Source organism: Drosophila suzukii, chromosome 3 (genome assembly GCF_043229965.1).
Source record: "Drosophila suzukii chromosome 3, CBGP_Dsuzu_IsoJpt1.0, whole genome shotgun sequence".
In the NCBI taxonomy this organism is placed as follows: domain Eukaryota; kingdom Metazoa; phylum Arthropoda; class Insecta; order Diptera; family Drosophilidae; genus Drosophila; species Drosophila suzukii.
Window position 1 is genome coordinate 21,678,126 of NC_092082.1, and position 26,459 is coordinate 21,704,584.

Here is a 26,459-nt window from a genome sequence, read left to right on the forward strand (position 1 = left end):
TGCCTGGCTTCAAAAGCGTTGGACTAACATCTAATTGGATTGCCGCTTGATTTGGGCGAAATTTCAAATTAGGGCATTAAAGCTGATCCAGCACAAAACGTGCTCAAAATGTTTGTCGGTTCGGGGGATATTAAGTATCCGACATGTGGCCACGACCGCAACAAAAGCGCCCGCCCAAAAGTATGCAAATAATGTTGGCTGCAAATCTACCCACAGTGTCAACTAATTTGGCGAGCAGGCAAAAACTAGCAGCAAATTATTAAATTGACCGAACAAGTCGCACCAACAAAAAAGATACAAAACGCAGATACAGATACGGAATATGAAAAGTTGCTCCACTAGAAATATGAAAAAGTTGAGAGCGCAAAATGAAATGCACAGCGAACTAGACTAAGCCCAAGGAAAAAAAATGTGGCAAGGGAAGCAGAGGATGGGGGATTTGAGGATTGGTTGTGTTTCGGGTTAGTTGTTGGCTTGGGCTGTCAGTTGGCGCCGTTTCCGGCCGCCAGACGATGGCCGGATTAACTTTGGCCAAGCTGCAGTCGTCGGACGCTCGAGCGCGGTTTGTGTAAATTTATGCCCCGGAAGGCATGAAGGATATCAGCGGGGAAGGCCAGGAAGGATTCAAAGGAAGCCCGGTATGAACTGATCTATGGTCAGAAATTTCTCTATTTTCTACCCTTTTTTTTAAAGCCCTCTGCCTCGCTCAAAAAGTTCGCATTCAGCTAAAGTTTTTTGACATTTTCGGTGCACCAACCGAAACAAAAAGAAAGTCGAACAGGCGTTTAAAATAGATTGAGGTCAATAATTGTCCTGGCACATGTGGGCGGGTGGAACCGAGTTGGGGCCAAGGAAAACACGTATAAGCCATATCGGTACCAATTTGTATATGAGACCCATTTACAAGCCCACTTCTTGGGCCTTCCCTAGTTTCTATGCCTATTACTTTTGGTATCTGCCGCCTTGGGGTTTATTTTTGTGCTTTATGGCCAAAGTCACGTAAAAATCGAATAAATGTATAATGAAGACCCTGAATATGGTGGAGGATACCCCAAAGCCACTGAGCTTGGTGGGATTGTCTGTGTTTCCTGCGGTTTTCCTTTTGTTGAAGGGGAAAGGCTAGAGAGCAGTCTCACTCATGTCAAAGTTTTTCACTGGCTTTTCCATATGGTTGAGAATAAGCTGTTTGGGCAATCAAGCTTAAATTGACTGCGGTTTGTTCCCATGTTTTCCGTGTTCTTAGTCTGTAAACTTCTCTTAAAAGTATTAAAATAAATATTCTTTAAACCGCTTAAAGGAATGTTCTAAGTTGTTCCCCATATAATCCGCTTATACAATAAATACACGAATTCGAACATGCATGCAACCATATGTACATAACTAATCAGACCCAAATCATTCGGTCTCAATGGATGTCTGTTTATTCTTCAGTTTTCAGTATTTAGAGCAAAAGCGGAAATTGAATTTTTGCGGTCTGCATTCATTTCGGTTAGTGCAACGGCCGTTCGAGTCTTTGCATGTTGAATAAATGTCAAAATATAGCCAAAGTTGTACCTACTTGAAAACTACATATACGTTTGGCCGAAATGAAAATTGCATTCCTGCCTGACTTGGCCACAAACTGACAACCACTACAGCAACAACTGGCAACAACTATAGCAACAACTATGTGAGCCGTGAAAAGACAGCCAAGAGACAGCCTTTGACAGGCAACAATAAAAATTCGTTTGGCCCATTGACTGGCTGACTGACATTCGGTTTTTGGGTCTGGTCTAAACCGCTTACAGTAGGGTAAAGCTAGTTTTTCGGCCTGCTTTGTTATTATTTTTGGCAGTGCATTTATAAACAAGGAAGAACGCTATAGTCGAGTACCTCGACTATCAGATACCCGTTACTCAAAGGGAAATGGAGATATGCAAGCAGCAAAGCGAAATTAAAATGCGCCACCTACCGGCGGTAGACAGATTTAAGCGTTATGGGCGTTAGAGTGGGCGTGGCAAATTTATTTTTGGATCAATCGATAGGTATTGACGACACCAATACATTTCAGTAAAATTTTGTATCTAGCATGCAAATTGTGGGCGTCACAGGTTTTCGCGGTTTGTGGGCGTTTAAGTGGGCGTGGCAAACTTTTTTTTAGGTCAATCGATAGGTATTGATGAGAACAATACATTTCAGTTAAAATTTTCTGTCTAGCATCAAAAGTGTAGGAGTTACAGTTTTGGGCGGTTTGTGGGCGTTAGAGTGGGCGTGGCAGTCTACTGAAACAAACTTGCGCTGCGTAAGAAGCTCAGGAATCTGTACGCCAAATTTTAATAGCCTAGCTCTCATAGTTTCCGAGATCTCAGCGTTCATCCGGACAGACGGACAGACGGACAGACGGACAGACGGACATGGCTAGATCGACTCGGCTAGTAATCCTGATCAAGAATATATATACTTTATGGGGTCGGAAACGCTTCCTTCTGCCTGTTACATACTTTACGACGAATCTAGTATACCCTTTTACTCTACGAGTAACGGGTATAAAAATATTAGCTTGGAAGGAAATTTAGATCGTTGATTTCCTTCCACAGAATATATAAATCAAGAATAAGATACTTTGTACTGTTTTAAAATGTTAGTAAAAATATTATATAATTCAAAAATATTATTGTAATATATATAGTAAATCATATAGAACATCTTAAATTTATTAGAAAGGATGCCTAATCAGTTTGAACGTGATCTACCCTACAATTCTTCGGCTGTCAATATAGACACTTGTCCATATAATTCACAATGGCATGGCAGGCAACTAATATTACGGCATTCTACAAAACCCCAACTTATGCTGGAAATTACCTGGAAAATTAAAGTTTTTGTGGCAGTCGTAAATCTGTTTCAGGAACCGTGTTATTTGGCAACTGACATTTACGGTTAGTTGTGCACGCAGGTGGGCGTGGCCGTTGGGCCGAAACAATCCAATATTGCCACATCAATCAAATCCTATATGTACGGGGTCGAGTGTTGATGCAGGCAAGTCATTGGAAACGACAATCAAGTGGGTGACGATAGATTTTTATTTTAGATTGTGACGCGCCAATTGCTTTCGACGAGGTTAATTAGTTTTGTGGGGCCACCTAAATTGAAATACCGCCAAGGAGTTTAGTGGTGATTTTCGTGAAAAAAGTTTTTTGGCACATGAATTTGACATTAATTTTTAGGGAAGCTGTTGTTTTGAAGCTTTTAAACTATAATTTGTTTTAAAATCATGCACAACACAAAATTATGATAGTACAAAAGGCTTCCAGTACCTCTTAAAGATCTCTAAGTCTTGACTTGAATTTTAGTTACTCTAACAGTTTCCAACCAAAAAAAAGTTTTCTTTGTGCTATACAATATAATAGATTAATTAAAATATTTTTTTCTAAAGGGGGCAAAATAACTTCTTCAAAAAATATATTAATTTTAGAAATAGCCGATTATTAGACGTACACAGAGAAAAGTATCCAAGAACATTGTTCTTGAATTGAAAACATTCGTTCTTAAAAACCGTTTAAGTACATTTTAGTATCAATATTAGATCATATTGGTGAGCAGAGAAAAGTTAGTTTGAGTTTATTTAACAACTTTTTGATTAGTATACACTAAGGAATCGAATTCTGAACATTCGTTTTATGCCGTTTTAAATACAAATATTTTTCTACAAATGTATTACTAGAATTAAGCTCAAACTTATTAGGAAATTATAAAATAAATAAAATAAAAAAAATAGTTTCATTAAAATCTAACAAATATATGCAAATTCCGAGGTCCACTAGTTAAGGACTTAAGCTTATACTTCAAAGCAGCATTTGAAGAGATTGAAGGGATACTTCCTTGGACCGCTTTGACCGAATAAGCTGTATCTCGGATTACATAAGCGATTGATGTGTGATTTAAAGGATTCCTTTCTTTGCAGTTGTCGTAACATGGGCTGCGTCTTTGAAGCGGCCAAAGAGCAGCAGCCCCACAAACCGAGAAGCAAGCAACTGAGGCGCAACCAATGCCGTGGCAAGGCGGCAGCGGGGACCAGAGGCAAGGCCGCTGTCAGAGCGAACGAGAAACCAGCTGAGGACATCAAAATCAAGGATAACTATCAACAAAACCATAAAACGCAAACCGAAACACAAACAGAGGCAGAAGTGGAACAAGAATCAGAGGCAGAATCAGAAGCCCAAACACAATCAGAGGCCGAAACTGTGCCCGAACATCTAAAAGCGACGGCTCAAGTGCTTTTAACGATACGGCAGGCACGTCAGGAGAACGGCAAGCACGGTAGTCAAGTGGCTGAAACGCACAAGGACGAAGGCGCGAAGGACGCGTTGGCGACGACGCCAGGATCCATTGTCGATACGACGACCAGAATCGGAATCGATATTGCGGCAACAACGACTCAAATCGCCGAGCGGGATGAGGACGAGCAGCATCGGCAGCATCACACTGTCCGCCGGCGGAGGCGCCAGGACCCAGCGAATCCTGCCAGCGCCTCGAAGTCACCAGCTGCCATTGCTGGCACCTCAGCACTATCCCTGCATTTCCAAGCCCTCGCCGCCCTAGCGAAAACGCTGCAGAAACAGGACGACGACGACGACGACGAGGTGGGGAGTCCTGGCCAGGATCGCCAGCCAATAGCCTACCGGCCGTGGCAGGGACATCCGTATGCCGAGAGTCAGCTGCCCGCCACCATGTCAGCGGCCATCATAGCGAATGTCAGCGCCACGGCGGCGGCCACCTCGGCGGCAGCCTTCCAGTATCTCGGCCAGCACTACAAGCACTACAGCCAGTCGATCAGCTTCTACGCCGCCTCCAGCGTCATCCTGATGCTCTGCTATCTGACCACCGCGTCCACGGCGGCCACGCAATCGGAGACGGGTGCCCTCGACAAGCATCCCATGTGAGTGCAGGCCGGCCGAAACCAATACAGAGTCCCCGTAACCGTAGAGTTCGCCTTGATTTATCTCTTAACATTTTGAAAATATTAAGTAATAAATTAAAATGTAAAAAAAATTGAGGCTTCCGTTTCCGGTGTAGCAGCCATATGTTTTAAAGATAATCGATAAACAGGCTGCAATTAAACATTATACATAAATGAAGTAATAAATTAATATAAAAACATATTTGAGGCTTCCGTTTCCGGTGCAGCAGCCATATTTATATTTCAAAGATAGTCGACAAACAGGCTTCGATTACTTCTTATCGAAATCCGCCATTTCGTCTAACGGAAAACCACAGTTTAAACAGGCATCCGCCATTTTAACTAACGGAAACGGATGGTAATGAAAAATCGATAGGAAATATATTTGTTATCGAGCGTTCAAAACCGGAAACGTAGGCTGTCAAATAATATAAATAATATAAATAATAAAATGATTATGAAAGCATCGATTGTAGTGTTAAAAACTTTTTGTAGTTTAAAAAACTAAAAGCTTAAAACAGATGAAAAATTCAAATTTATTAAAACGTTTAAAACCGAAAACTTAACAAATCAGATAACAACCAAACCAGAAAATTATTATACAAATACTAACATTAATTTCTGAAATCATAGCAGAGGTTTTTAAATTCCACTTACAAATAAATTATAATTTAGAGTATAAGTCAAGGCGGATTTGTTGCATTCATTAAAAAACTCCCAAATTCATTCCGGAACACCGCCATTTGATTTTGTTACCCTCGACACACACGCGCCTCTCTATTTCCCTAACTATCTATCTGTCTCTCCACAAATCTATCAATCTATATCGCCCGGCAATCCTTTCCACGACACGTACAAAAATTGTTCTATTTATTTTTTCCTTTTTGAAATTCTTTCAGTCATGGCATCGATTGGTCGAAGTAAGTTAATGCACACCTCCTTCCCTCTCTAAAAAAGATAAACCGAAACAAAGAAAATATGGAAAAAGAGCAAACTAGACTTTTTGGTTACATCTTTTACTCAAATTATGAAGTTTCGTTTTGTGCACACACTATTCTTTTTGAGTTTATTTGATTCCTGTTGAGGTAATTGGTTTTTGTCAGCTTCGTTCTGCTGATGTTATGCATGCGACTTAAAAACAAGTTTATGATTTGCACAAACTAAAATGCTTTGCAAAGTACTACAAAGCAAATCAAGGACTTTCCAAGTTCTCAGATAACTAGCAACATTTTTAATGTTTTTTTCAAACAATTAATAAAAGCCACTTTGGTTATAAAATAGGAAAATTATTTTATTTACTGCTACTTACATATGAGTTAAACGATATTATCTGTTAATTGGTTTTCTTGTTCGACTTATTTATCCACAAACTAGCAATCTTCCCATCTATTTAAAGCAGCACACAAAACTGTTGTATATAAAAGATTCCTTGGGAAAATAAACCAGTTTATACTTTGACTATTACTAACTCCAATTAATGTGCACAAATACCAAACTAATTTTCTTGTGTTTTCCACAGATTCGATGAGTCCAGTTCGGACAAGGAGATATTAGATTTACTGCTTGAGAAGAAGCGCTACGATAAACGATTACTGCCGCCTGTAAATGGTAAGAAGTTTCAGAACTTATTCTCCATTTCCACATTGTTGCGATTAAATTTTCAATTTTACTAAGTGGAGAGTGGGTCAAAACAATGTAAACTTAGTTTTTGTGCCATTAAAAGTCGCTGTTCAAGGGGTAAAGGGGATCGCTGGGTGTTTTTAGTCTTGGTTGCCGAATGACAACCAACAGACAACAATTGCAGGATCCAAGTCTCGACATATGGACAGTATAAAATCAATTAAAGTTAATGGGTCCACTGCCCTGGATGTGATGCACAAAAGAAGTGGGTTTGGGTGGGCACTTTCTTTCGACCATCTATGCAATGCAATTCCATTTTCTTCGATATGTTTATGCTTTGGAAACCATTACATTACATCCTTTGGGCAGCCAGAAAATAGAGAATGGGAGATGATATTAATGGGAAAACTTGATGAGATTAACAAAGAGCTTAAAGTTAAATATTTGTACTCGAAATCGTTCAGACTACTATCATTCAACTTTTGCAGATGAAGACTTTTGCTGTGGTCTGCAATCGCCCGATATGGCAACTAATCAAAATGCACGGAGACCACACAATCGCGGTTGGTGTACTCTCACGGATTTTTATATTATGATTGCACTTTCGTCTGACATTTTCTGTTTATTCTTACTTTTGTAGAGATTGCTATCTTTTCTAAGATGTTTTATACTTATTTTCTCGATTTCTCTTAATTTTTATATTAGCTGGTCTGTAAAACATCATTTATTTTCTACTTGTAAAACTGATTTGAGCTAAACACATTCAGAGAAGTTTTACAAATCCATGTAGTTGAGTGCAATATTAGAAAGATTTTAGTTTTATAATATCCTTATGAAGATGGTGTTATGTACCCGAAACTTCAGTTTTGTTTATATTGGGGTTCCATATTAAAAACCTATTTCTATATTTGCTAGCTGAATATAAAATATATATTTCTAGTAGACTTTTGCTTTTATTGCGTCTTTGCTAACTAGAATTTTTCTTTTTTCTGGCACTTCTATGGCATTTCAATAAAAACATTTTTAAGTAGACCCCTATTGTGTGTATTGAACTCCTTTTACTAGGCACTCTGACGGTGAACGTGAACGTGCTGCTCCTGAGCTTAGCATCGCCCGATGAAAGCAGTTTGGTGAGTCCGAGGATAATTGAAGGAAGTATATATTTCTAATAGAAACGACTGTTTGCAGAAATACGAGGTGGAATTTCTGCTTAACCAGCAATGGAACGATCCGCGACTGCAATATGGCAATAAGTCTCATTACGACTTCTTAAATGCTCTGCATCATCATGACAGCATCTGGACGCCGGATACGTATTTCATTATGCATGGCGATTTCAAGGATCCCATCATACCAATGCATTTCGCTTTAAGAATATTTCGGAACGGGACCATTACGTACGCAATGAGGTGTGTGTCTGTTCTGAAGCCCGATTTGAATATGAATGAATTTTTTATACAAAACCGGAGACGAGGCCGGGCTAAGCGGCTTTAATGGCGCCAGAAAATGCAAATTTTCGCTCAAAGTTCATATTCATTAGGGAGAGCAAGATGACAGGCGTAGCGGCCATATTTTTTTATTCTCTCTGCTTTTTTCCGTCGCTTCTCTAGCTCAATTTTCCGCAGTTTTCCTTTTTTTATTTCTCTCACTGGCTAGTGGAAAATTTGAGGAAAGGGCCCACAAAATATGTAAGCTAGCAGGGCAAACATACGAGGCCGTAATGAAAAATAGCACAAGAAATGTAGAAGGTAGCGCAGAGAAATAGGTGAATATGAGTAAAATGTGAAAAAGGTAAAAGTAGGTATGTAAATATTTGGACAGGTACAAGGTACATACATCCCAACATCCCAACTCCTGGCCAGCTGCAAAATTCAGGCTCGTATGTTGTTTTCCGAGTAAAAAAAAACGGCGAGGAACTTTTCACAATATGGCCAGCATTTGCTGGATGCTCATGTTTGTCTTCTTTTCCCCCATTTTCCCCTTTTCCGTTTGCCCAACTTGTCTACATTTTTAATTCAACAGAACTTTTCCAATTGACTGCATAGCGCAAAAGTGTCGTCCAGCAATTAAAATAAGTTGCAGTTGCCATTTACTTTCCCAGCTTTTCTGGTCCAGCATTTCCCTTTTGGTGTTTGCATAGCCGACAAGGAGAAACGTCAGAAAAACTTGCTGGAAAAGCGACAGCGACACGGGGTGGAAAATTATGAATTGATGCTGGCGAACAAAGCGAGATATTAAGTGGCAGAGACAAGCATAAAATTGCTCGAGGGTAAAATTCGAAGAATTATAGGGTCAAAATATTTTCACGGTAGATGTGCATCAGAAAACGTTCAAAAAGAAATTAAAATCTTTGAATTACCTTTATCGAAGATTTTTTACGATACGAGTATAGTTAAAGATTTGCCTGAAGCCTCTGAATTTAAACCATAAATTTATGTTTGATAATTGTTATAGTATTTAAAGGTTAAACAGTCAACTGAAGGTACTTGTAAAGTGTGTTTAGTTTATTTATTATGGATTAATGTATAATATTGCTTGTGGTATCTCCTTCTAGACGTCATCTGATCTTATCCTGCCAGGGAAGTCTTCATATATTTCCATTCGATGATCCAAAGTGCTCCTTCTCCATGGAAAGCAGTAAGTAATAGAACAAAAATAAAATTGATTTAAATTTTGTTTTTTATAAGCCAGAAGAGTAACTGCATAGATAAATAAATATATAAAATACTTATAGGCTTATATACTTATTTACAAAAATAAAAAACGGTATGTGAAAGTCAACCAGTCCCTTTTAATAAATAATTCTAACGCATTTCTTAACGAAACTGACGAAACAAAAAATCTTAAGAATAAATTAATCATATTCGTTGAAATTATGAATATATTGAAAAGTAAAAAGAAAGATGTCAAAAACAAATGTTGGGAGTAAAGCTATTTTTAAAAGCACAATTGAGGAGCCAGTACGATTAATGTATAAATAATGTGACAATTCCGAAGTGTTGAAGGGGAACCTCAAGATGTTGATGCTCTGATGATAAAAAGATGGGCAGGCGAGCGTGTTGACTGCCACTCAGGGGAAATCTGTTCCTCTATCTGCATTCGTCCGTGTGTTTATTTGTCTGTGTTTATGCAACAATGGAGGAGGCGATGGGGCCTAAAGGGGCGTGGCACCGGCAAAGGGGGCCCAAACGACAAAAGCTGACAAAGTGACTAACAAGGCTGACTGCCTGCCACACAGACAGCCGCACAGTCAGCCTTGTTCTGGGCTTTTTGTCTTTACATTGTTTTCGAAAGTTGTTTCCGGTTCCCAGCCCGCTTGGAAACATCGGCTAAGAACGTGAGCAACATCGTAAATTACTTTGAGAGGATGATGATGTCGGTTCCTGCCGAGATTCCCATCTATGAGGGGAGAACAGGAACATCCATCGAAGTGTTGTGCCTTTTGCCTGCTTGTCAAACCTTGTTTGTCAAATATGATTTAATTTACTGGGTCTGGGCCCGAACCCTGACAAATGACTCAGACAATATGCGTTTGTGTACCGCTGCCTATTTACATTAATCTAATTAATTAATGGCATGATGATGGGATTACTCGGGGCTGGGAGTGTAATCCCATTGGGCGAACCAGTGTCTCTCTAACATGAATTCTTCTCTCGTCCCTGTTTGCCAGTTTCCTACGAGGAGGCCCAAATCAAATACGTCTGGAAAAACGATGAGGACACTCTGCGGAAAAGTCCCTCGCTGACCACATTAAACGCGTACTTGATCAAGAATCAAACAACGGCCTGCGATCAAAACAGCTGGAGAGGTAAGTCATTGGGATCTCCATTCGACTCGATTGCCAATCACTTCATTTGCTTATACTTTGTATTAGCCAAAGATTTTACAACCAGGAAATTTTGCTCTTTAGTAACCGTAGTGTTTTATGGTAAAATGGTATTTCTTTGTACAACATACAAAAAGGCGTATTTAAAAAATAATTTTAGGTTCTTACAAACAGTTTAGTACTCCATTCTTTGGCTTGGCTTTTGAAGTTAATTTTTTCTTGATTTACTTTCGTAGTCTCAGGCCTCGGCTAGACGTGCTTTTGCAGCTTTTACATTTTAGCAAAGAATCTACAAATAAATCCAATGCCTATCTAATGGTCTACTCTTTGTCTACCCTCCCACTCCTCCTCTCTCTTATAAAAACCAACGCTACAAAACAACCAACAAAATATCCAAAAACCAAAACAAAACAAATAATGCCCCTAGGGAACTACAGCTGTCTTAGGGTCGATTTAATCTTTACCAGAGATCGTGCATTCTATTTCACCACCGTTTTTATACCCGGCATTATATTGGTGACGTCGTCCTTTATAACCTTCTGGCTAGAATGGAATGCAGTGCCAGCTAGATCGATGATAGGTAACAATACCAAAATACCCACCAACCAATTAAAAAACAACCATAACCAATTTTTGCCCTCGCTCTCTCTCACACTAAACAAAACCAAAAAAAAAAAACTCTTAATAAAAATACGTACTTTTAAGAATTTAACCGAACCAAAAATCAATTTTGTACGCCATTGAGAGTTGATTTTCTTTCCGCCTTTCGTAGCATTTGCCTTTTTCGATTGCCCTTCTGTAATGTAATTTGTACAATTTTATGATTTACAATTGTCACTTTTCCATTTCATTTTAAAGCGGCCAAAGTAGATGCAAAAATAAATAAGAATACAGTACCCACCCAAAGTATGCCCACACCAAAAAGATCTTAGAGTTAAGGTTTGCTGCATGGGTTCTGTTCCTTGAATGAGAGCCACCAAATCCAATCCCACCCAAAATCTGAAAAGCAAAGCCCAAATTACCAAACACAATTTAAGTTTACTTTTTTTTCGGTTCTGCAATCAGATAATAGTTTAGCCAAAATAAGCCAAAACTCGGGAAATAGAATAGGCTAGTTTTAGGCCCTTTAAGGAAATTCCTTATAAATGCGTCCTCCTACCAAATAGGCCTCTATCTATCTCTCTCTCTATCTGTCTGTCTCTGTGTGTGTGCGTGTGTTAACCTTTGGCCGAATTTGCATAATTCCGGCCTTGTTTCTTAAGGTAATTACAGTTGCCTACAGGTCGAGTTGACATTTACCCGTGATCGTGCGTATTATTTTACAACCGTTTTCATACCTGGCATTATATTGGTCACCTCGTCGTTTATCACATTTTGGCTGGAATGGAATGCAGTCCCAGCCCGGGTTATGATCGGTACGTAGCAAAATCAAAACCAAAACCAAAAAAAAACAAAAGAAGATCCAAATTCTTTGTGAAGCAAATAGAAAACTTAACAAAAATCGAAGTCTTCCAAATCAATGAAAAAACAATCCAAATCACAGTCTAGTCGTTTACGAAAATGTAGCAGTCCAGTAAGTTCTAGTCCAAATTTAAACGCAACCACGAGACAATTGGCCAATCAAAAATTAAATATATTTAGAAGTGTTTTTTAGTCTAGAACAGCATAGGAACATTTAACTCATTTAAAATTCAGTTAAGCTAGCCGCTCGATTTTAATGGATTCTTTTTCATTTCGATCCATTTCTTGGACTGATTTAACCAATGTTGATTTTCTCATTTTGTAATTTCTTACTTCCTGCACTCGTATTTGGTAAACGCCCAACTCCTTTGAGTCCTTAAGCATTGCATGACCTCTTAACTTAAACTAGGCATTTTTTAAGCTTTACTTTCTTTGAGAAGCTTTGGTAAAACCACATACGAAACAACAACTAAAGCATTCTACATACTACTACATCATGCTAAAAAGGCTACTCGAATTTATATTCAAATAGATTGCGACACTAACATTTTAAAAAAGAGTTATTAAAAAATACAAAAACTAAATTAATAACGAACAAAAAGCTATTTTAATGACAACGAACTATAGAAAACATGGCGAATAACAAAATAATATTAAAAATGAATATAATATAATAATATAAATAAATAACTACACGTCTTTAAAAAATCTTAAATAAATATTAAAATGATCTTAAAATAATACAGCATATTTTAGTAATTTAAAGAATTATGACAGTTTTGTTTCCAATGTGGGATGATTTCCTTCTGTTTATGCCGAGTGGAGCAGGGATAATGCAATCACTGAGCTCTATGGCCAAAAGTGAGTGAGGGAAACCGAAATGAAAATAATGAGAGCAACGCAAGGGAATGTCAGCCGAAACATCAGAAGCCCACGTCGTTGGCAGCTGCTCCTGGACAGGAGACACAGAAATTCGGACACGGCCGTATCCTGGTATTTTCCACGGCTTGTGGCACATTCCACATCCGCAGCCCTGTCCCTTTTCCTTTTCCTGCGATGACGATGATGATGATGATGACGTGGACGGTGGCCACATCATACATGATGATTTATGCATAAGCCATATGGGCCACATGGACTAGGCAAATAGAACAGAAAGCTCTCAGTGCGTGTAATGCAAAAACTACAAAGTTGGGGCAGAGATGAAAAACTAGCAGTTGGGGATTATAAAAAGCTTAGTGCCTGACTTGACTTTAAATTGCAGTATAATATTTGCTTTAAGAAGGAATACAGATAGATAAAAATATTGACTGATATGGTTATTAAAACCCATGGGAAGTCCATGGAGTTCAAATAAATTGACGTTGCTAATATCCTAAGTTAGATTGCAATTTGATTCTCAACCTCACTTTTTATGAAACTGGCATGATTTACATAACTTTAGCAGTAATAATGCACTTGAGATCTTCAGCTGACAAAACGACGACAGAGCACTCAAATGGCATTGTAAAATCGAATGGGGGAAGGATAATTCCATTTCTGGCTGCCATTGTCTGCCCAGAGCAAACACAATCAGACGACATTTCAATGACAAAGGGAAACTAAATAAATAAATAGTCAAAAAACGGCGAAATGGCTTCGGGACAACCGATGCCGTTTTGTAAGTCGAAGTGCTGACATTGCATGCATTTTACAGCAGCTCCTTCTTAGCATGGCAGCATCTTTTGCCTCATTTGTGACCCGTTCTCGAGCTTTTCCTCCAAGTATTTGCAGTTGAGTGCAGCGTCGTGATTTTCCCCGTTTTCCCTGTTTTTCTTGGTAAGAGTAGGGCGGATACCAAAAACGCTGGCAAATTGAAAATCGATGTGGTTCGTGGATGCAGCGAAGCGGATGCTGAAAGAGCTCCTTTCGGCATGCCAAACTAGTTAAATTCCCCTGCATTCAGCCAGCTGGCGAATTGTTGACGCAACTAATTAGGCAACCAAGATTGATAATGTCGCATATCCAGCTCCATTGGCCAATGGCATTTTTATGTCGAACGGTCATGAGCTGAATAATTAATATTAAATGCCAGCATTACCCTTGATTAATTCGATTCGGACTTTCGCTTCTGTTGATGGCGAAAAAACTGATTAATGAAGCAAAAAACTTAGTCATTTGCAGACAAATAAAATATTAATGAAAGGGAGGTACTTTTTAACACATCATTGTGATTAATTAAATTATTATTTTTTGCGAAAGCTCTTTTAGATTTTTTATATTGAAATAATCATTTTAAACAATTAGATTAATGACTGAACGTCGGATTATATGTGAAATCATTTTTTAAACATTCATTTTCTGCAATTCTTTACTTTTTACATTAAACCATACTTATTCAGAAAACCATAAATGTGTAATAAATTAAGCCTCACTGTAAATCGGTTTTAAAAAACAATGATTTCACCTATAATTCAACGACCAGTAATGAAATATATTTATATTAAGTAGACAGTCCTAAAATGTAATATAAATTGCCAAAACCAAATATAAAGACTATTAAATTATATGACGTAAAATTTTGTGTGAAATCGTTTTTTTTTAACGATTTCCAGCCCTGTTCGATTGGTTAATAATTTATTTATAAAATCATAATAGGATCATAGCCAAATATTTTTCTAATTTTGTAAGCAAAAATTTAATCCCATCAAGTGTTGTTAAAAATTTAAGGTAAAAAACGAATTCACATAAAACCCAAAGTCTGATAATGACACACAAAAATATAACAAATTTTAAAATACTTTAAAAACCATATAACAACTAACCCGAACTTAAAAAAACTCTGGAAAATATAACTTACTCCGCCTTAAAACAGCATTGATCTTCGTGACACCACAAAAAATATAATACATAAATCGAATGCTTAGAAATAATGCTCCTCATCAATTAAGTAGACTTGTTTACTTTTCCCTAGCTTTTGCACATTTATTGAACCACAAAATAAAACCAAACAAGTGAAACCAACACTGTATGACATAACGAATCCTTTTCTCCGAGAACGGGACGGTAAAGCTGAAACTAAAAACTTTTGTACATATGCCAAAACTAATTAAACAACTCAACTAAACGCCACAGAATTTATACGAATACATCCTGCCGCCCCAGACACCTCTTGAGACCCCTTTGCCCCGCCCCAAAGAATGCAATGCTTTTCTAATTACGTGTCAAACGGCTAATGCAAGTTTCTCTACAATTACCATCCGCCCGATGAACAACTTTGAACAACTCTGAACAACTGCGAACAACCCCAAACAACTTGAACGAACAACCTGGCGAAGGCGTGACAACCATGCTGAATTTCTTCACTACCTCGAACGGTTTCCGGAGCACTCTGCCGGTTGTTTCTAATCTGACGGCGATGAACGTGTGGGACGGCGTCTGCATGTGCTTCATCTACGCCTCCCTGCTGGAATTCGTCTGCGTCAATTATGTGGGGCGAAAGCGGCCCCTGCACAACGTCGTCTACCGGCCCGGCGAGAATCCCGTAACACAGGTAAATTAAATAATCATTTAATCCGATTCACACCAGGCAGCCCCGACCCGAAAAAAAGCTAATTTCGTATGCATTTTGAAAGCAATTAAATATGAATTTTACATGAGCGTGCAAAGCCAACAAAAAACAAAAAAAATCGTTATATACCTATAAAAAACAAACAAACCAAGCAAATGAAATAAAAACACACAGCGAACACAACAACCAACATTCGTACTATATAAGTTATTCAAGTTATTTGTTCTTCCTTTGTTTAAGAAGCCAGCAACACCTGAGCCCAAGTCATGAAACAACAAAATACCAAAAAATATATAAAAACTCAGACAAAACAATTCGATTTCCGCCATTGTGTTGCGTCCCCCTTTCTCTCTGTCTCTCTCTATCCGTCTATATCTCTCCTTTTCTCTATATCTGCGTATACCCAACTTTTGATCACCTATCCGTGTACTGTCCAGTCTTATTTGATGGTCTTTAGTTAATAGAACCATTGTCATATCTACATTATCAACTTCAAAATGCTCGCTATAAAAACTCACTTTGTGTTGATCCCTTAGCATTTTGTATAACAACTTTTTAAATCTATACTAAACGTAAACTTGTGTGTCCTACGAATAACGAAATGATTTAAACCGAAACTTTCCATTTGATTTTTGTCCACACACTACTGATTTGATTTTGATTTTTGACCCATCCTATATAAAGATACTGTCTATGTATGTGTATTAATTGTGCCGATGCTCAGTTGTATTATTTGTTTGCATTTTTATTAACCCAATGGAGTGACATTTACCCCCAGAAATGCCAACAGCCAATCCTCCCTTTCGATAGAAACCTAAACATTTATTTTCTGTTGTTTCAATTATTTTCTAAGTGTTGTATAATACAATCGTTCGTAAGGAAAACAATGCGTTTTATTCATCTCCAATTAGTTTGCAAATATTTTAACAAACCCAAACTTAATATGAACAATAATAAAATAATTGAAGCGTTTTACATGCCCGTAGGTAGGTATGTTTATTTATGTTTTTCATTGTTTTCTAACGAAAATGAAGCCACAAAAACTAAAATTGAAAAACCAATTAAATATGCATTTTGTTTTTACGTAGGCACTTTTCGAATTAAGAACCCAACGTTCAATGCACGTTAAGCATTTTTGTTTGATGTGATTTACGAATTTGTAATCCTGTTTATGGGAATTCATTTAAGTGGCATGTTACGCAAAGAGATTACATACAAAAAAAAACATTTTAATAAGCTGATAGTGCCACTTAAATAAATGCCACTTTTTAGCCCCATGCATCATAAATATACCTTATATTTTAAAACGTAAAAAGACGTCTGCGCGACCGAAAAGAATCGAACATTGTTCCCAATTTTAGTGATATGCAACCATTCGAACATTCGAACAGCCACCAGCAAAATTCAATTTACTCTCGAAATTAGCAGCCAAGTGAGAACTGAACAAACAGTAGCGAACGGCAAACAGAAAACCAAACCAAACCCAATCAAATGACAACCAAACCAAACTTAAAGTGTGTTTTGAGTATGAACATTGTTTTGTGTACATTTTTGCAGCGTCTTCCAGCAGTACTAAGCAGGATCGGAGTAATTCTTGCAAGTCCTTTGGTAAGCTATCAACCACAACTCATGCACCACCCGCCCCGCCCCCTGAGAAAACAGAAAACCCCAACAGAACCATTTAGCAGCAAACAGCAGCCACAAAAGCCCCCAACTAAACACACTCGATCCAACTAAGAAACACACACACACTGTACACCCCCCACCGAGTCCTTTTCCCCCTCCCCCCGACCAAACAGCGAAAAGTAATCCTAAGAAAAATGGCATGCGAATTTCGCTTTGATGAAATGCATTGAAAAAGTTTTGTTTCGATTTTGGTTTTTGTGTTTCCCCCCCCCAAAAAAAAAAACAACAGTGTTTAATTTGATTTTCGAGCCAAACGGAAAACCAATGAAAATATCAATAACTATAATTCAAATTTAATAATTACCTAGTAGATTCGCACTCGCTTTCAATGTATATAACTCCATACTTACTACATTAATTTTGTTCATAATTTATTTACGTTTTTGCGTTTTTGAACCAATCATAAACAAACTCGTTATGTGCTTGAACACCTGACAGCCAGTTCTACGCATATTTCATATGCGTTGCATAATTGTTTTTGATGAATATATTTACACACGACCAACAGCTGAAACGACAACTTCAACCACAACATAGAAAAACTCATGATGAAAAATAAATATAAAAAATATATATATATCAATAAAACACACTTTAAGGTCACTTACAATTGGGAAAAATGTTACGAGAGAAAATTGTAACAGAAAAGCGAAAAAACGATTACCAATTAATATGGAAAAAATTCTTTATCTTCTTGCAAATCGAAAAAATTATATCGGAAAAGCTATAAATCAATTCTGTTTTTTGCCCCTGATTTACATTTTAATTTTACTAAATGAATTTTGCCTTGAATTTGAAATCTACATTTGAATTAAGTTTTTATTGATTTTCTGACACCGCCCTCTGCCACCAATAAAACAAATATTTTTTTGGTTTACTCAACAAAAAAAGCGATATATGGTGCCGGAAATGTTGGCCACTATTATTTATGGTACTAACAAGTAGTAGCTGAAACATTTTCGTTTTTGGTTGTTTTGTGTTGTCTGTGTTTGCTTGAAAGCTTTTTGTTTAGGCGTATGGTTTTAGAGCATTTTGTGCATCTGTATGTTTCTCAATAAATATAAAAACACTCATGTAATTTATAAACGAGACACCAGAAACATCGATAAATGCTCCGAGGGGTATCCTTTTAACAGAAAGGTTAAAATTACAGATACGTGTGAAATTAGCAAAATAAAATAAAGGAAAAAAGTAGTTTAAAAAGGCATGCCATATATATTTTTTAGTACTTACAATTTTATGATATAGTAAAATTTTTTTGAATTTTTATACTTCTATAAACAGTTTTAAAAAATAAATAATTCAAGGCAACACCTTAAAAACTTGACTGCAAGTTCAGTTATCTTAGATTTTTATAAAGTTAACAATCTGCTAGACTAAGGGTGGTCGAATTTAAAAGACAGTTGTAAACAATTTAAACTGGAATTACCAAATACGAAAAAACAAATCAATACGAAAACGAAAAACAAGAGTCCACTAATTTGTGGCATTACCTAACCAACCTAACAAAAACCGCTTGAATCCAAGTAACCTCTCTCTTGACAATGCCCATCAATTAACCCAATTACTCTTGTGGCCTTCGATTATCCTGACTAAAACCACCTGTGTGTCTCTCTCCGAAAATTGTCTTTCTCTTCCTCGCGTTCGAAAACAAAAACACTCTCAAGAAACCAAAGCTCAGAACCAATCCAAAACAAAAGACTATCCCCATTCAACCAACCTGCTCTGTAGGAAATAATCGAACGCGAATTTCATGCCGCTTTTGTCCTCCGAAAAGGCAAGCGCCGCTGCCACGCCGGCCATGTCGATGATGGGCGGGGCCACGCCCATGTCCGCTGGCACCCCGGCCGCCTCCTCCTCGGTGGCCACGCCCGGAACCCCCAGGACCACCGATCCGGAGGAGTTCTTCGGCGGCGGCATGCGCTGGCAGGAGGCCCACGGCGGGATCATTGGAGCCGCTGTTCAGAATCTCCGGGCACGCTCCATAAAGCGGAAGGCGGCCAGAAGTCCATCCACATCCATATCGCCCCATCCCAGTGGCAGACCCACTGAGCATATATACGAGGAGCCCGGCGGAACGACTTCCGGTGTCTCAAGTACCAAGGTGAAGTTCAAGGACGAGCTGAGGGAGGAGGAGGAGCAGCCCGAGTCCACCGCCACCCTGCGACGATCGGTGGCCACCAGCACACCGGCCTTGGTGGTGAGGATCGAGGCCGAGACCGAGACCGAACTGGAGGCGGAACCGAAGTCCGTTCAGGATGTGGAGGCCACAGAACGTCAGTTGCGCCTGCCGCAGAAGCCTCCACGCCGCAAGGCCTCGCGCTCCAATTCCCCAGCCTCCGTTTATGGCGATGCGTTCGAAAATGTGGATACTACAGTGAGTAGAGGACACACCAGAATCGCTCCCGAGACTAACCGAAAAATCCACCAAAAGTAACCTTCATTCTTGTTGTTGTTTGCACAACCGACTAATAACTAACCATAACAATGTACAAAAAGCCGGAGCCAAAGAAAAACGTCAGCAAGAAGAAAGTTTGGCCAAAAGGCGAACATCGAAGTTCGCCTCCCCTCTCACTAAACTTGATTGCCTGCGGTTATTTTGATTGCCATTTGCCATTTTCGAAAAAACACCCACAAAATGCACCCAAACACCCCCAAACACGCACACTCAAAGTTGGATTTTTTGCCAAAAACTTGCAATTGAACTTTAATGAAATACTAACAATGACTAACAAGAGTAACTGCATTAGACATGAGCCATTGGTAGCCAAAGGAAACAGAAGGTTAAGCAATTAGGGCTTAAAGTGGGGCAAAGTTGTCTTGGAAAATCGAACGCAAGCAATGGAGATGTTTTCCCAACTAATTACCCCTAGCCTAAGTGATTTAGTCATTAGGTCACTGAAGAGGACACTTGCGCTCCAAGGGTTTTCATCGACTTAAACTATTAGATATTTAAAGATAAATATCCGAATCTGGGCATCTCAGCACTGATAGAAAACGTAGTAAATCCAGGGATTTGATATTCAATTTAAATATTTTTCAGCTATTGCGCTCTTTATTTACATAAATATTTTATAGATTTTAAAATTTGAATTTAATATGAATTTATTGTTTTTAATGACGTAAAATCTTTAATATTTAATAACTAATATTTTCTACCTTGGTTTAAATATTTAATATTTTTAAATTAAATCACGCAACTTATAATGTTTTGTTAACCAACATTTTGATCTCAACATACAGATATTTATTTTTACTATTCCATTTTTTATCAGTGATGAGATGTAATACTCGTAATGACCATTATCTTCCAAATAAGTTTTTTTTATAGACAATGGTATTTTAGAAATGTCACGAAAACCTAAGATATCAAAGTGGTGTAATAAAGTAGCGTTAAACTTTTAACTCAACTATTCGTCCTCGAGATTTGCAACCAATTTCCAGCGCATAAATCACGAAACTTCCCCCAAAAGTCCCCAAGTAAATCAAACTTATCGGAATGGAAAAGGAGAGCCGGGCCGCCATCAAGATAGGAATAAGGCAAATAAAACCAACTCAAGTGGGCGTGATGAAAGACCGTGTTCCAGGCAAAACTATTTTATGGGAAATTGTGAAACGCTGACGACGACTTCCGACAGAACCAGAGCATGAAGGAGTTGCAGCCGGGCCAGAAAAGGGAAAACCGTCAACAACAAGGTGGCTGGGAAAATGTTTTCCACCATTAGCATGTAAATTAAAAATGGTGTACGCGTTTAAATTGGCGCCCGGCCAGGTGGACAACGGGATGACTGGGCCGCAACAGGACAACATAATTATTCATGAGCGCCCCAAAGTGGAAAATGCCGTAATGAGCCCGAGAGCACCGGAAAAACCAACGACACGAGAGTGGAAACACAAACAAATGGCGGCGAAGGATGCGAAGGATGCGGCCGAGTCGGAGAAGGAAAGCCAAAATGAAAACGAAAACAGAACGCGTCGGTACATGCATCATAATAGCCGAAAATGTTCTCGAAAGGATGCGCAAGGATTTTCCAGCGGAAAAGTTCGAGCCCGGCATTTTAAAGCAGCGCGGTCCCCTTCGGGAGTCTTATGCAAATACGAAAAGTTCGGAAAGCCGAAAAAATTCACCAGGGAAGATACTTTTACTTCACACTTTTTCCCCCAATGCTAATTGCACTGGGCATATAAATCTTCGCTTGTCATACATTTTTCCAGTTTTTCTCTCAGTATTGTGTTAATAAAATTAAATGGCTAAATAAGAACCTTGGGGACCACTTACCAAAAATGTATGGGAGCTGTTATTGTTTAAGAAATCTCTCGATTTTTCCTGAGAAATATTTTAGAAACGTATAATCATACGATTTAAAAATTTTGGGTCATTTCAAATGTAATTAAAAGCTTTATCTGCCAGAACACTGAAATAATTGCATCCCATCAAGCCAATTTAAATCATTTTTCCCTCTTAAGATATAAAAAATTTTAAAAAAAATTAATTAATATCTACTCTAAAATCTAGTGCAGTACATTTTAACTCAGCTCTTGAAGACATGGTCGTTTAAAATGCCTTGTTGATTTTGAAGAAATTAACGAGAAGCAAAGTTCTGGCACAGCTACCCTGTTTTATTTAGGTCAGCCACGTTATCCGGCTCTCTGGCTGCTTAAACACACCCGCATAATACATCTTACCTAAGTAACTGTTTCCTCCCAGCCCGTTTTCCCATTTTCCTGCTCTCCCAACTTTTCCATTTTCGCAACCCCTTCGGCCACCTTTGGCTGCATTTGTGCACTCGGCAAATGGCCGCCAGCTGCTGGCAAACAAAGACAAGTCAGCTGCCAGCCCAACGCCCCCAAAAAGCACCCACCCATCCAACCCCCGGAAAATCCCCTTGATTTTTCCCCTGGTTCGTTGGCGTTTTCAGATGCAACTTGGGGTAGTACGTGCCACTGTAGCTGCAATAAATTGTAGCATACTTGCGAGCGGACGCAGTTAATTTCTTAGCCTGCCACCTACGACCCATTGAACAATTTATATACCGCTCACAAATTTTTGATCTTAATTAAGCCCAGAATTTCCATGAAACAGAGCAGTAATCAGGAGGCACTTGTACATGTTTCCTGCTGAAACAGCTGAGCTTTCAGTACATAGTGTTATTTATTAAGCTAACAATAAATATATCTTGGGACCAACTTGTATTGTAAAATATAAATGTTACACAACTTTAGTTACTTTTTCAATGTGTGCTTGTATAGTAAACAGCCTGTGTATATAGTACCAGTTATAAAGCCACAAGCTTCGATTTTACCCCAACACCTCTGCCTAGAAATATCCAACATAGAGCACGCTTAACCCACACAATAAATGCACAAAACTTAACAGAAATTTACCTAAACTTACCCTGTATGTGTTCATAGTCAATCATTAAAAATATTCGTGTTCATAACTAATAGAATGCCGCCCCAAATAAGCATCCTACATACCACACAAAACCTACAATAAACACTTTTATACATTCTATAACTAAAACTTAAATATTGTTTTACGAGTTTAATACTCCGTTTAGTGTTTTATTTAAATTTGAAACTTAAATTCTCATCACATTTGTGTAATTTTTAATTTCAACCTACTTAAAATGAAAACACAGCAAAATTCTCATGCCATTCTCATATCAATCAAAATACAAAATTCTATACAAACTGCTATAGCTTAAACAAAAATAACAAATGAATAAAATACTGTACGTGCAAAAAATTTAGTAAAATTTGAAAAAATTCTATAAATTCAATTAAATTGCGCTGTGGTTATAAATAGACTGCCAGGTACTAAAATCGAATTTGCTCTTTTTTGCTTTTTCAACTGCTGCCACTGACATAAATAAAAAAAATAAAATAAACATTTTAAAGCCCGTAAGTATGCTGACCTAACAATAATAGTTATTTTTAAATATTTCTGTAGTTCAATTTGTAAAAGCATTTCAAGCGCTTTTGTGATAAATTTCGTAGTGATTTTGTGCCACTTGTTTAATAAACTTTAATAAATAAACTATTTTTCTACCTTTTTTTCATATATTTTTAACATACTTATACGCTTTTTGCTGGGTTTTTGCAAAAACGAAATGCAAACAACCGAAAAATAACCAAACTGCAACTGCCAAACCAATTTTACGTTTTTTTTTTCGTATGCGTATGTGTGTGTATGTATGTGTAAATAACTCCTTTTTCACCAATTGTATTTGACTTGTAAAATTGCCAACTTGTTTGCCAACCACCACCATGGCCCAATGAAAATTAACGAATAAGTTTTTTAAATTTACCGCCGTCTATCAGGGCGAGAAGCGACGAGAGGCCGGGGCCCCGAACGAAATCGTGGCATGCACCACCTGCGGCGGCAGCAACAGTCCGTGCACCCATTCGGCGAACAATGGCTGTGCCACGGAGGTGAGACTACCCCTAGTTATCCATAAAAACTAAATCTGAAAAATGGTTTCTCTAAAATGGTAAAAATATTATTTCTAAGGAAAAGTGGAAAATATATCTACCGTATCTTATCATCTTGAAACTGGATATAGACATTTTTCAAGATCTTAGAATATTGTTTTTCATTATATAAAAAGTATTTTTAAAATCCCGAACTAGTTCCTAATGTGAAATACAGTTTTATTTTTTTATCTAACATAAACAATTTAAACTGATTTTGGATTTATTTTCAAAAAACAACGAGGATCTTTAGATTCTTTTTAACTTTGTTACCAATTTAAATTTTTATAATTCCGAACTAGTTCCTTAAGTCAAGTACAGTTTTTTTTTATCTACGAATATTAAGACCATAAACAATTTAATATGATTTTGGATGTATTTTTGAAAAAACCACAGAGGTATTTAGATTCTTTTTAACTTTGTTACCAATTTATAGTACCATGAGTACCATTGTTAGATACTCTGAAATTATTTTTACCAAAGAGAAACTAATTTTTAGAACCCTTTTGGATAAATACTCACTACATTCCATCTTCCTTCCAGACCTGCTTCGTCCAAGTGCGTAAAAAAGAGCCACCCCATCCGATTCGAGTGGCCAAGACGATCGATGTCATCGCTAGAATTACATTTCCAACTGCTTATGCCATTTTTCTGATATTCTTCTTTGTACACTATAAAGGATTTTCGTAAAATTAAGCATAAAACACTAAAAGTAATGCATAACATACATATATAGATACTTGAACACGCTAAATTGCCGGAGCAATGCCAGAAAAGCAGACTCGAATGCCGAGAGAATGCATTATTCGTAAAGTAATTTGTAGAGCAACATGCAAACTGACATGAAAACTCATTTGCTAAGTTCTAGGGCCTTGCAAAGTCATCTAATTTTAATGTAACAAAGGGAAACACAAAGTACATCTAATTACTCATTAACGATTATTTAAATGGCAACAACATGACAAAACCAGTGATAAAAACGTCAAAATGAAAAATTAGTTTAAACTGAGTTGTTAACGGGGAAAAACAAAATGAATAAGTTGTTAATAATTAATATTTACGAAAGTTAAATTTATGCAAATGAGCAAACATACGAAAGAAACATTTTCGACTGCCTTTTTTAAAAATAGTAGAAACAAACCAAAAAAAAAAACGAACCTTAAATTAAATTTGCAAATTTTTGCATATGCTCGGAAATGCATTAGTTAATTATACCAACCAAAGAAACACTGTCTAGCAATTGTAATATATAATAATTAAACAATTTATTAAGCAAAGAAATGTATGCTGAAAGTACCAAAAACACGATCCAAGAAGATAAAAAGACCTAGCCTATAATTATGAAATATGAAACGCAAACCAAACAGCTTTAAGGCTTTACCTATTTGAGTAGTCGAAAGATGCAAACCTGTTTATACACATATACATAGATGTTATATATTTACAAGCAGTTCTAGTCAAATATTATGAAATTAAAGCCCAGTTTTGTTCCATTCAATTCAATGAGTTGAAGTGCCTCCGCATATGTCAAAGAGTAAACAAACAGAACACACAAATTGTTATCATCACACTGATTTTTACGTTATAATGTACTGTATATAATATTTATTTAAATGTTTAGTTAAACTCCGTTTATTTTTTCAATAAATGTTCGATTAATAAAGCAGAATTTAATCTTATCGCATCACATAAATTCATAGAAATGGAACCGCCGCAAAGTAGACCACAGTAAAAGCTTTCCTAAACTAAAATTCAGGTGAAATAAAAACACGCAAAATAATTTGGTTTTATAAGAATGCATTAAGCAAAAATAGTTCACTCACGAAAATTCCTACACCTTCAGAGATTCATTTTATTCAATCCATGAACGCCTTTTTAAGTAGCAGCAGGAATTGCCTAAAAACTTTTATTAAAATACATATCAAGCTCATAGAAGAAACACAAACGAAAGCTAACTAAAATATTTACAAAATATATGACAAGAAACTTTATAAAACTCTCATAAGTAGCTATGAAACATATGCCAACCCAACTATAAACTCACAAAACTAACACCCAAGTATTTTAGATAAAATGTATGTCGACGAACGCCTGCAAATGTTTGTAGGACAAATAAAATATAAAAAGAAACCCAATGAAGCACGACCTAATTCAAACAAACTTAAACCTAAACCAAATTTAAACCTTGTGATAAAAAACACAAAAAAGAAACCTAAATTTAAACGAACCTTTGCATACGAAATTTTATTGAAATTAATTGAGAGCAGGTTATTGAGGGCCACAGTTACCAATTGTTTAAACAATATTACCTTTATAGAACACAATACGCGTATACACGAAATGCTTTTTGCAAATAAATAAATTTATGAATTTAGAGATTTGTAGATTTTTGGAAATTTTCTTTTCGCCATTTTTGCAAGCTCTTCGCAATTATTTCTCGTTGAACAAAAAATATATATAACTAAAATACACAAAAAAGAAAAGAAAACACAAAGACAAGGACAATCTTTTTGCAATTTACAAAAACGAAAAAGTTAATTAGATGAAAGGAAGTGCTATGTAAACTTTCGAACAAGCAATGCCGAATAATTTTGAATCCTTTTGTAAAATTAGCTGCTTATATAGAACACGAAATACACAAAAACTGAACTCCAAATTCATCGCGTCCAAGGATAAATATTTTTGTTGCGGAAAAATAGTCAAGGGTACGAAATGTGAGTGGAGTTTGCTGAATATGTGGCCAATATAAGGAATGTACAAATAAAATACGGTAAAGATGGACCCTTAGAAACTATATTCGATTCGTTTTTTGAACAGCTTAACCACGTAACTCTGTTAAATGTTAGTTAGCAATCTATTTGGGTGAAGGTGCCTTCTTTAAGAGAATTAAAAACTAATTGATT

At 37.2% G+C, this 26,459-nt stretch overlaps 1 protein-coding gene across 27 annotated transcripts in view; it reads left to right on the top strand.

The window, feature by feature from the left end:
- The window catches only part of pHCl-1 (pH-sensitive chloride channel 1), a 55,697-nt gene extending 30,448 nt beyond the window's left edge, over positions 1-25,249 (top strand). For 9 of the 27 annotated variants that reach the window (XM_065864080.2, XM_065864073.2, XM_065864074.2 and 6 more), the window contains exons 4-18: positions 3,944-4,918; positions 5,839-5,859; positions 6,459-6,547; positions 7,048-7,122; positions 7,625-7,689; positions 7,748-7,968; positions 9,114-9,196; positions 10,230-10,367; positions 10,813-10,965; positions 11,648-11,800; positions 15,164-15,378; positions 16,954-17,004; positions 18,860-19,459; positions 23,407-23,517; positions 24,100-25,249. In XM_065864080.2, the coding sequence (XP_065720152.2) occupies positions 3,954-4,918; positions 5,839-5,859; positions 6,459-6,547; positions 7,048-7,122; positions 7,625-7,689; positions 7,748-7,968; positions 9,114-9,196; positions 10,230-10,367; positions 10,813-10,965; positions 11,648-11,800; positions 15,164-15,378; positions 16,954-17,004; positions 18,860-19,459; positions 23,407-23,517; positions 24,100-24,246 (3,087 nt within the window). In that variant the 5' untranslated portion in view covers positions 3,944-3,953 and the 3' untranslated portion in view covers positions 24,247-25,249. Of the gene's footprint in view, positions 1-3,943; positions 4,919-5,838; positions 5,860-6,458; positions 6,548-7,047; positions 7,123-7,624; positions 7,690-7,747; positions 7,969-9,113; positions 9,197-10,229; positions 10,368-10,812; positions 10,966-11,647; positions 11,801-15,163; positions 15,379-16,953; positions 17,005-18,749; positions 19,460-23,406; positions 23,518-24,099 lie in introns of those variants that run through there. The other 18 variants (XM_065864082.2, XM_065864085.2, XM_065864083.2 and 15 more) reach the window with 18 other exon arrangements.
- Positions 25,250-26,459: the final 1,210 nt, after the last annotated feature.